At 35.9% G+C, this 12,740-nt stretch overlaps 1 protein-coding gene across 1 annotated transcript in view; it reads left to right on the top strand.

The window, feature by feature from the left end:
- celf2 (cugbp, Elav-like family member 2) overlaps positions 1 to 12,740 on the top strand; it is a 168,557-nt gene that overhangs the window by 129,639 nt on the left and 26,178 nt on the right. The window contains exons 6-7 of the mRNA XM_016538684.1: positions 2,367 to 2,501; positions 8,230 to 8,309. Of these exons, the coding sequence (XP_016394170.1) occupies positions 2,367 to 2,501; positions 8,230 to 8,309 (215 nt within the window). The remainder of the gene's footprint in view (positions 1 to 2,366; positions 2,502 to 8,229; positions 8,310 to 12,740) is intronic.

Here is a 12,740-nt window from a genome sequence, read left to right as displayed (position 1 = left end):
GTCTTAAGTGAACGTAAACAGTAGGGAGAACGTGTATCAGTCCATTGCATCCATCGGAGCTGTGCATTCGGTTTTAAAGGGATAGCAGCCTAATTTAGTTGCTATTGTCCGAGTCATTGATGTTAATCAAGCAACAAAAGAAAGACAGAAAATCACGCACTGCTCTTGATTGAAAAACTTTAGTAGTCCTAAAGATTAATCTAAATTTATTTATAGAAATAAATATGTCTGCTTGAAAGAATGAAGAATATGGTAAACAAGTTGCTATAAAGAATGCATAATTAGCCTATATAACTAAACCCATTAGATTTTAGCCGACTAAAACTAAAAACAATTCAGATGACTAAAATATGACTAAAACTAAATGGCATTTTAGTCAAAAGACTATGACTAAAACTAAATCAAAATTTGCTGTCAAAATTAACACTGTATAGATGTGACCCTCCATAAAACGTCTCACATAGATGATGTTATATCAGATGTTCACTGTAAGCAAAGCTCATTAGTGAACACTGCAACCCATCAAACTGAGAACCCTGCTCCTGTGTGTGCGGTTAATCTTCTGATATGACACTGTGTGTGCGTAAAGGCGAAGCCATTGAAACAGCACTTATCGCTGGCTCATCCTGTCTCTGTTAAATGCACAAACAATTCAAACAGCAAAATAAACAAGTGAGCTATCGATTTCCCAGAGTGCAGCGGCTTGCTTATCGGCCGCCCAGCGGTAAGAGCTGACACATTCTTCATAAAAAAAAATTGGATTACAGTTGCCTCTCTCTTGCTCTCTTTCTCACACACACTCAAACGTGCACAAACACACAACTGCAAACTGTCACCGAATATATGATTTCATATGTATTTTTAATATTTCCTTCTTGTTCAGTCCTCTTCCCATTATGCCGAACATTTCAGATTAGAAACATCTAAAGGTTTGCTTTTTCTCTCACTGCGTTCAAGGTGTCGGAATGTTATTCATTGTATGGAAATCTGTTTCTACCTCTAAAAATTTAATTGTGATCATTGTGATATAATGGTAAAAATAAGTCAGAAATTAACATTCCAAGTTTAAAAGCCACAATTGGGGGATTTTATTTTATTTTATTTCATTGCTTTTATTTCATTTCTTTTATTTCATTCCATTGTATTTCATTTTTTATTTTATTTTTGGATATTTGTGCAGTATTCCATATGGGCTCCTATTTTGTTGTAATAATTCACACATGCATTTATAAATAAAATCGACATGTCTTTGAAATTGGTAAAAATATTGCATCATAGAAGGTCTATGATTAATACACAAAGTCATACTGTAAGATTTAAAATTACTATTGGGGGATATGAAGTTGCAGTTATTTTATTTTATTTTACTTTGTTTTATTTTATCATTTTATTTTATTTGCTACAATTTTATTTATTAATTCATTCATTTAATTTAAGTTGGAACTGTGTTTCCATACATATTCACAATATTACGTCGTAACATGTTAAATGGAGCTGAAAGTTGTATGTTTTTATAGGAAGCTGAAAGCAAACTCAAATTAGCCAAAAGATTAAATAAAGAAATTCCAATTCCACTGATATTTGTGGAGTATTCCATATGTCGTCCAATGTAGTTTGTACACATTTTATCTACTGTTGATAAACAAAATAGCATTACAGCTTGCCAGAAAACACTAATCATTTAGCCGGTTAATGAGGTGAGTAGCAAAACTACATTTCCCATCATTCTCTGTGGCAGCACAAGAATGATAAAACAGGTAACACTTTAGAATAGGGGTCCAGAATAATGCATTAGTTAAGCATTAATTAATGGTTAACTTGTTCACAATTAAGCATTAGTTGAGCACAAACACACTAGTAATTAATGATTAACTTACCATTTAGGGAGCTCATTAATTAATGCTTAACTAATGCATTATTCTGGACCCCTATTCTAAAGTGTTACCATAAAACACAAATAAAGCATCAATTACACACCTAATGCACCTTTTTCCTCTTCATTTTGGTGCATTAGCGCTAAAGAGCTTTCTGTCTTTATGGTGAACTGAAAAGGGGAGAAATAAAAATGAAATTACTCAACACATCCATTTTATTTCCAACATAAATGCACATCACATCATAATTACGGCCTCCGAGCTCATAAATAGGATCTTCCCAGGAGGACTAGAAGGCAGCACACACAGATTACGGGCAAAAGAGTGTGCTCGGGTCAATGAAAGAAAAGATCAAAGAGAACCAAGCGAAAATTTGCGGTTGTGTGTGTCTGGGCTTGATGTGCTAATGAGACATTGATCATATGCAGCCGTAACGTCTTTTTTTACCACACGTTGGGCACATTTATTTTCTCTACCCTTCTTTTCTCTCAGCGGTGGAGGATAGAAAGCTGTTCATCGGCATGGTGTCGAAGAAATGCAACGAGAATGACATCCGGGTCATGTTCTCTCCTTTCGGACAGATCGAGGAGTGTCGCATCTTGAGGGGACCAGACGGACTCAGCCGAGGTGAGACACATACTGTATTTTTCTTTTTAAATTTTTAAAGGGAACATGATGAAAAACAGGATATTTCTTGCTCTTTTGAAATAACATTTCAACGCAAATCTGAAACTAACACTGTGAGATAACCAAATGCGAAGCAATGACGCATCACGATGGGTAGCCACGCCCACATTGAAACCTCATTGGTCCAATACAGCTTTCCATGTAGCTAAATAGTAAACAAAACATATGTTCCGATTGGTGGTGATTGTTTTGCGTCACACAGAATTTCACTTTTTATGTGAACGGACTGGACATCACAACTGTGACATCACAACCATAAGCTCATTAACATATGACCGCCCATCAACAACTAAACTAAAATAACGACTTTATTCAACAATTTCTTCTCTTCTGTGTCAGTCGTCGACACGTGTTTACAAGAGTTCCACAACTATTTTAACAAATTCCTTACTACCTTTCTGAGCCTTGAACATGTCAGTTGCGTTGCTGTCTATGGAGGGTCTCGGATTTCATCAAAAATATCTTAATCTGTGTTCCAAAGATGAACAAATGTCTTAAGGGTTTTAGAACGACATGAGGGTGAGTAATTAATGACAGAATTTTCGAGTAACTAATGACAGAATTTTCCTTGAGAACAACAATGTGAACTATCAACACAATCTCATGGCAATTCGTAACTATTGTACGTTTTGGCGAAACGGTGGAATCTCATTTCTCACTATCGCAGTGATGTTTATGTTTAGGGGTGGGGTTATGGGTGATTTTTTTCAAACCGTACATTTCTTTTGTACGTTTCACATCATATGAACTCGTACGAAATCGACAGCTCGTAAAATACGTACATTATTCTGTGAGATCGGGTTGGAACTACAGCAGTTTGACATTTAGCAAATCATATCAGGGCTTATTTAAATATAGATGTCTTAAAGGTGCAGTAGCAAAATCAACCTTTTTAGTTATAAAGAGTGTGGGAAATGCTTATAAAAAAACTATTTATGAGTGTTTTTGGTGCAAGACACTAATTTGGACTTGCAACAAAAGTGTAGAATGCAACTCTTTATATGGAGCACATGTTTGATATATTATTATGCTTGTGTTTTTATACTTCATTAAAGGGATATTTGTTGCAGACATATGCATACATTCTGATCAAACATGGCAGTGAGAGATACTAGTTAGTGGTTTCACCATTCTAGCCATCAAGGTCTGTATTTAGCAAAGTCAGTCTTTCACAGTGTGTTTAAGGATGTTCGATTTCCTCCAGAATTACGGGAATATATGTGGTACATGATAAGTGTTGAAGATTTTCCCATCTTGATGTAACCTGCAGGGAATTACAGCGTACCTCCAACTTCCCACAATGCTCTGCTTTTCGCATACAGCTATCTTTTATCACTCGTTTATCCTCCTCATCCACTCCACTAGTCGTCCCTCCATCCTCCGCTCATTCGCGCTACACCTCCGCAGTCCTTATTTTTCGTCTTTTCCTCCTATTCTCATGAATATTTTAATTCCACAGGAGATTAACTTTATTCCCTGAGCTCATGGTTGGAGATATATTTGAAATGCTTCTATGAGAGAAACTACCACCCCCTCCCATAAAAAAGGATTGGATGAATAAATAGATGAGCAAATGTGTACGTAAAAGAGGTGTATGGTAAACCCATGGACTAGGACTACTTTAAAAGCGCTCTCGTGCTGCTATTAAAGCGTTCTATCAATCATCATTGAACTTCACTATTAATAAAATATAGATCAGGCCACATGCGAGCGCAGTGCCCTGGGAGCTACCCCACTTTCTTCAAAAAACTCATCTTTCGCTCTCTCTTTCCCTCTATATCGCCCTCGTTCATTCTCTTTTTTTAATGACACTGACAGGTAATTGTGTTGTTTTTGCCACAACTACGACATATGTGAGGGAAAATTTACAATCAGACGGTCACTATTGCAAGAAAAACACCTAAGCATTAATTAAAGGGGTCATATGATGCTTTTTTAAAGATCATTATTTTGTGTATTTGGTGTAACAGAATATGTTGACATGCTTTAATGTTCAAAAAACACATTATTTTTCAAATACTGTACATTATTAGCGTCTCCCTGACATGGCTGTTTCAACACTAACTGCGGTTACTGAAACCACGCGTTCTTTCTTTGCGTGAACATTTGGGCGGCGTTATGCAAATCTTCCCAGATAGTGAGGTAGACATGTGGGGGCGTGTTAGAATGAGCCGTTTTAGGGGGGCGTGGCAGAGTCTTAACTTTGATAAAGAATATCTCTTTGGTTTTGAGACTTTAGTCTTTGCAACTTCAGGGATCTTATCTATGCACAATCAGCTTGTAACACTCCAAAGAGAAAGGAAAACTTGAAATCGCATCATATGACCCCTTTAAATCAATGGACATGAAAAAGATGGTATGAGACTAGCAGAGGAAATCCGTTGACTAGGACAATTATGCCGTTTTGCGCTCATTATACCAAAAAGAAATTGACCCCAGAATGCTGCGATTGACCAATCACCATCAAGTATTCCAGAGGGCTGCATAATAAGAATAATTAATCGCTTTCCTTGGAAATTCTTTCATTCGGTCTCCTCGTTAACAGCTTCTTATCTCAACAGATCACAGTTCGTTCGAACCATGAATGAACTCTGCAGTCGCAGGTCAGCAAAAACACGGACTTTGAGAGTTGAAAGAGAAATTTTTTTCCGCATTTCTCCCCCACGAGACGGTTTCTCTAGAGTCTCGCACCCTGCCAGTGCTCACAAATATCACCCTTAGAGTGTCCAAAACTGCTTTAATGATGAGGCTAATTAAACAACTCTAAAAATAAACAGCCTTTCATTCCGCTTTCACTTGTGGTGATGCTCCGGTTCGCCGGGGCCAGATTCGCCCGCTCTGAAGACAGAAAGAAGGTTGTATCAGAGCGATAGTGAATAGAGTGATGCTAATGAGAAGGAGAGAGTAAAGGTATGTCCGCTGGAGCAGGTAGACGGTGCCAGCAGATATACAATATAATTTCTGAATTAAAATAAGTATTGATATTATTTGTTTGGGAGGTGGGAAGAGATGCAACATTTTTTTAGATATGTCTCTTTAAAATATTGAATAATTTGGCCTTTTTATGACAAATCATGGTTACTTCAATTTGTAAAATGTCATGTGGTGCAACTCCCCCAAAACAAAAAAATAATATTTGTTAATTAATAATTCATGATATTTGTAAAATAAGTATTGTTTACCTTAAAAATATATATTTATTTTTATTTTATTTATTATTAATATTATTTTTTTTTTTTTCACAGTGTAGGAAAATTGTGGTTACACCATGTGACACATGACATTTAAAATGTTCAAATGAATCAAGGTGGAAATGTGGTAGTATTTTTCATATATAATTGTGAATGTTGACTGTACTGTATTTTGTGTGCAACTTATGTACTGTGGAGGACGAATAATGATAACGTTTTCCAGAAAGTACTGCTTATTTAGTCAGTTTATGACTTGACAGGTTTATGCGAAAAACTGCATTTCCCATCATTCTCTATGGCAGCATGAGAATGTTGCAGTAGGAAAAGAGAGAAAGTAATATGAAATTGCCCAGCATGTCCATGTTACTCTAGCCAACAACACTTGGACACACATCACATTGTAAATCGAGTTTCCAAATTTAAAAGGAACCATTTACGAAAAGACAGGACGCCAAGTCTTTGTTCTTTCCTCTCCTCCATTCTTTCCCTTCTATCTCAGAGTATTCACATATGTAGACGTGTGAGAAGTAGTTAACCCATTAACTAGACTGTCCATGCATGCGCGCATGTGTGTGTCCTCCATATGTATAAATGTGCTGGACTGCACAGTAGAGTAGAGCTCTTCAAACAGGGCTGCGTTTTCCCCCAGCATGCCTCCATATGGCCTGTTCTTCTGGCTCCCGCTTGCACCGCTTCGGTTCCAAGACTTCTTGTCCCAGATGCCATTGCAAGCTCTCCCGAAACACACACCCCCCTCCAGGGATTGTTCGCCTTGATTACAGTTGTTTAAAAAGAAAGAAATTGGGTGTGTTTTTACATATTTATGAACAGACGGAATATTAATGAAACAGGGTTGGTGGGGATATCAGTAGCACAGATACTTAGGTACAAAGTTAGTATTAAAATAATTTTGAATAAAAATACTTGGCTTTGCAGTTTACATTCAGTCTATGGGATGTGCCACAATTTTGATAATAATAATAAACAATAAGAAGAAGAAAAAAAGGGAAAATCACTCACTGCTCTTGATTTGTTTCTTTGTTTGCTTGAATAATTCCATTAATAATTTGAAGCATTACATTTCATGTTCAAATTTATTTTAAATTGTTTTCATTTAAAAGGATAGTTCACCCCAAAAATGAAAATTAACATTTACACAAACCTGTTGTGTCGTTCAGACTTTCGTTCATCTTCGATACACAAGTTAAGATACCTTTGAATGAAGCCTGAGAGATTTCTGTCCCTCCATTGAAATGCCATTCTATCAAAATTTTCAAGCTTCAATAAGTTAATGAAAACATTGTAACAGAATTTAAGTTTTGGATGAACTAAACATTAAATGTATTTTTAATATTACTGTTTAAGTTTTTAAATAACATATTTTCCGTTATCATGTTATAGTTTTTGTTGTGGTTTCAAAATTTTGAATTGGTATTAACAATTACAGTTTTTGGTATCACAGTAACCCCACATGTATACACAATTTATGTGTGTGTGAGTGTGAGAGATGAAACTAGCCACACACTCTAACTGCATACTGTAGTAGGGCTGTCAAAATGGCTGAAAAACTAAATTCAAATTTTTTACGTAAATATTATCAATATTCAAATTATATTCAAATTTAAAAGGCATAATTTCAGTTATGGGGAGAGAGAAGCTTTTGGCTTCTCTCCTGAGGCCACAAGAGGGCGCATCAAACAAAAATATTATGCATTGGGGAAAACCGCCATAAAGTCTTGAGACATGTTTTTTAAAAGTTGAACTTGCATTAATTTTACATGGCTTTCTAAACATGCGTCTCTCTTGTGCGAGATGCGAGTGCAGCGTTGATAGATGTCCCTCTAGAAAATGCGATAAATATGCATTCTGTGTGAACGGCTTGTTTTCGGTTTTGACGTAAACAACATCTTCCCCGCATTGATTGTTCTATTTTTCTGCAATATTTTGAATGAACAACGCAGCAGCGCCGCATCTAGTGGGTTCAACTGGATAGGTTAACAAAAACATTAAAATGCAATGACACTTACATCGTCGTCGCATTTTGTGCGCCACTGATAAGGCTGCCTGACGCACACCTAAAATTCGAATGCAACGTTTTTGCATTCAGATGTGGACCTTTATTTTAAATTCGATGAATATTCGAAATTCAAATTATTATTTTTTTGACAGCCCTATACTGTAGTTTCCAAGCCATCACACCAAACGAAACTAAAGAACTGATATCCATTGCTGACATTTTGTTGAGTGTGTATTTTGAGATGTTGAATGTTGAATGTTTATCTGAAGCTGAATGTTGAATGTTGGTTGTTCTATTCTAGCAACTGTATAGCACTGTTGTCTGCTGTGTTCTTTGTACGATCTTTGTTTTTTGGCTTTATAACAACCTGTCCAACCCTTTTGTCTTGTTTTGTTTCTCTCTCGTCTCTCCTCCTTCCTCTCCTCTCCTCCCTCCCACGTCCCTCCCCTCCCTCCTGCAGGATGTGCATTTGTCACATTTTCTACCAGGGCTATGGCACAGAATGCAATCAAAGCCATGCATCAGTCTCAAACCATGGAGGTACTGTACCCTTGTCTTCTCTCTCTCTCTCTCTCTCTCTCTCTCTCTCACACTCTTCCTCTCTCTATCTCTGCTCTTTTCCAAAACATAGTGAGCTGCCTACGTAGGCAGCATTTTAAGGGTTTGAAAAGTTATTCCAGAAGATGCTTTCTTTTGGTCGTTCTTCTAACTTTCTTCTGAACAAATTGTAATGTACACTTTGAGAGGAAGATAATTTCATAATGCAGTGTCAAAAAATCCGTCCAAGATAGCATACAATGCAGTAAGAAATGTCTGTTCTAAATATAATGCATCTCATAGCATCAATAAAAGTAGTTATGTCTGATTAAAAGTAACAAATTTAATTTGCGCTTACTTATTGGAGTGTTGTTGTTAGCTTAGCGGCTTTCTTCCAAAATGATGAAAGATATATATGACATTGATACAAAAATATTTTATTCAGTACCGCAAAGTATCTAAAATAAGTAGTTATGTCTAGGGCTGGGTAAAAAATATTGATATCTCGATATTAATCGATTCTCATTTTTACGGAACGATATCGATTCTTAAATCCCAAGAATCGATTATTCTAGCCTGTTTTCAGTTAATGGACGGAACATTGAAGGGCACCTCCCATCCAATATATCGCAATAAGCATTGTGCTTTGGTATTTTTAATATGAAACAAAGTCTCAGATTTCAAATCCTGTCCATTGTATTGCAGTATTTAAACAAATGCCGTTTTGGCACTGTTTAATGTGGAGTGACAGATCGCTGTAGCACGGCGCGCCTCAGTTCAATAAAAGTGGCAGCGTGAGGCGCACGTGAACTGATCATCTCCTCCACATTAATACCAGTTTCAGCACAAAATAAACATGTCTAAACATCCGAAGGTAAGTTAAAAGAAAGAGTACAACTTTACAATCCATATCCTGTCTTATGTAATCGCTCAATCAGTGTTTCTGCCGTGCAAAGATGTCAATAATGGCTTGTAAACAATATGTCATGTAACGTCACATTTACCTCAGAAAAAACATATTCGGTGACCATAAACTCATTATTGATAGAAAAATAAACTGTAGAGAGCGGTATTTTGCTAAATATATGCACCATATAACATATTCATTATAAATTTGACTGTTCTTCAATGTTTCATTTATGTTTGAATAAATCCATCATTTTTTTATGACAGCCACCATTTAAATGTTTATATTTAAAAAAAAAATAATAATAATTAAAGTAGAAATATTATTATGTAATTATAACTTTATTATTTTAAAAACTTCATTAAGTGTAATTTTAGCAGTTGTATAGCTTACAAATCAGTCAATTTTTACCTTCAATATTATAGTAATGTACCAAATGACTCTCATGTATATTTTACTGTATTAGTTTTGGCAAGTACTGTACCTGATATATATCCAAAATAATCTATATTGAATTGAATCGAATTGAATTGGTAATCGAATCGAATCGCAAGCTTCTGAATGAGACTCGAATCGAATCGTGAAATTTGTGTCAAAACCCAGCCCTAGTTATGTCTAATTAAAGTGAACTATTTTACCCAGTTTTTGTGTTTTTTTGTTTTTGTTTTGTTCATTAGTGTTGTGCTGTTAGCTTAGCAACATGCTAATGTTTAACACTATTAAAGTCTACTGTGTTTCGCATCAAATTCCAGTTTGTTAAAACTGAACATATAAATTTGACATGTTAAACAATAAAAAGTTGCTTAGTTTGGAACTGCACTAGTTGCTACACTATTTATAATGGACAATGGACCTTTTTTCCTCGCAAAATTTCACTAATGTGACCACTTCTTGTGAGAGTATTGTTGTTAGCTTAGCGGAATGCTAATGTGTCCACATTCACCGTTTTCTGGATTCTCTGTTTTGTTTCTCTTATTAGAATATGGTTGTTAGCTTAACATGCTAATGTTTATTTCACTTAGGATGCTGCCTAGGCAAGCTTATGAGATTTAAGAACAGAGCCTCTCTTACTCTCTCTATCTTTTTCTCTCTCGTTTCTGTTTGAATTGGCGACCAGTATTACAAACTTGTACAGATTCTAATATTTTCCCTATGAAGTTGAACAAGATGGAACATTTTTTTAAAACAGAATTTTCCCTCAGTCACTAACTTTTCTGCAGAACTTTCAACACCATATTAAGTGCCTCTTCGCTCCCTGTTATTACTGTCAGGCATTGCCAAAACCACCCCTGGCCAAACGGGTCAAACTAAGAAGGACCCCCCGCACCCACCGCGCAACCAGTCTGCCATTAGCAGATGGGTCTCACGGTGACGATGTCGCAGACGCTTTAATAACAGACCTCCAATGGTCCCTTGCATTGTATTTGCCCTGTAAAATGTCGGCGTGCTGCTCTTAGAGTTTAGCAGTCCGTCTCAGTGCCTGTCAAAATGTCAAAGCTCTGACACACCAAATCAGAGGGTGCTGACAGCTGTCTAATACAGGGCCCTAACTATTCGCCTGTGTGTGTGCGACTTCGGGTTTGCGCACGCATATCACCACTCTCTGCGAATTTCCCATTGCATGTTAACCCTTGCATACACTCAGTTTTTAACACCAACGCCCGGTGTTTAAAGACCACCTATTAACCAATCAGACATCTCTGGCACTAATGGATTTAAGCTGTTTTGTCAAGCCTCTGAAGGTCTGTAATTATCAATTCATGGCTAAATTTACAAATATATTTATCCTTCATCCAGCTGACCATGTATAAATGATCCACCATTCGCTTCAGGGTGCTTCTGTTGTGTCTTTTTGCACAGTATGTGTCCAAATAGGCATTTTTTGCCACATCTTTTTTGCAAAGGGAAAGTAATTACCCGGTTTAGATGAGAGTGAGTAAATTGTGTCGAGTTGTTGTTTGTTTTCGGCCATCTCTCCACCCTCCCCTCACACCGAGGAATTTGTGGCCTTTCTGAATGCCATGACTTAATGAAAACGGATATGACAGAGGGTGGTCATGCATGCGCCTGGGTACACGCACACAGTCGCGAGCAGCCTTGCTCCTTTAGTGTCGTCTCAAAGGGTTGTTTTCAGTGCTGTGGTTTGCAATAGTCTCCCTGGACATTCATCTCGTTTGATATGTTTGTCTCTTTTTATCTCTGTGATGGCGTTACTGTGTTTTTGTGGTGTGTGTGTATGTGTGTCTCTCCACAGATGCACGCTCATTTACGCCTGTATATTTCATGGGAGTGTGTGCATGGCAACCCAGGTCATATATCTCTCTAAAATTTAACAAAATATATATAAAAATAAATAAAGTATATATATACATATATATATATATATATATATACAAACATATATTGCAGAGCAAAAATATATTCCATTGTTAAATTTTCTATGATAAAACAATAACTGTACATGAGTGTAATGTGTGTATCCATGTACAATTGGATATACTTACAGTAGTTGTATAATTTGTTATTAGTTATTAATTATTCATTTGTTAATCCAAGTTATGCTGTGATATTGAGATTTATGAAACCTGTGAGGTTTTTGTGGTTTACAACAGTTTGGTGCAAAGACAAGCCTAATTACTATTTGGTCAGCCAAAGGAAAATAAATAGACTGCTCTATTTACAAGCACAAATGACACATTTTCATGTCTGGTGTGAAAGGTTAACAGGAATCCTTAATAACCACCACAAACATCAGACCGAAATGATTTGACGAACACAAAATTATGTATATATATATATATATATATATATATATAGAAGCACTATATATAAAATAGTCCTATAATATAAGGACTATTTAGATTTTTTTTTGTTTGTTTGTTTGTTTTTTGCATTGTTGCTTGACAATATGAGAAAAAAACTATGATAAATTCAATTTGTAAATTGTTTATACAATATTATTTTGTGCTATAGTGGCTTCAGTATATGCTTATTTACATTTTAAAAATGTGTCATTTTATTAAAGTGTATTTTATTTGTTTTATTTATATGTACTGTAATTAGGGTTGGGTATCGTTTGAATTTTATCAATTCCGATTCTGATTCTGCTTATCGATTCCGATTCTTTTCGATTCCCAGTTTCGATTCCAATGTGATTAAATAATGATATCAAACATTTATCCTGTCTCTTTTTTTGCAAACCATTTATTGGAGCTGAATACCATGAACAAAAATCAACAGGCTACAACAGGCATGTAATTTATGAATGAATGATTAAATGACTCACTCAATATGTACTTGTTTCATTACTGAATGAATCAGTGTTCTTGAACGAATATCTTGTATGATTCAAAGACAAATACAGTTTAACAGCCCCTTTTCGCCACCTACTGGCATAACAATGTAATTAATCAATCTTCATTTGAAGTGTCAAATTACTTTCAAAAGGTGATTTACTCTATTTTAATCGCTACCATACACATCGTACACACAGTTTATATCTGAACTATAAACTTTTATCCCAGTAC

This window comes from Sinocyclocheilus rhinocerous, unplaced genomic scaffold, assembly GCF_001515625.1.
Source record: "Sinocyclocheilus rhinocerous isolate Xijiao unplaced genomic scaffold, SAMN03320098_v1.1 scaffold307, whole genome shotgun sequence".
NCBI lineage: Eukaryota > Metazoa > Chordata > Actinopteri > Cypriniformes > Cyprinidae > Sinocyclocheilus > Sinocyclocheilus rhinocerous.
Note: the sequence above shows the minus strand (reverse complement) of the source record. Positions and strands in the feature narration are given on the sequence as shown.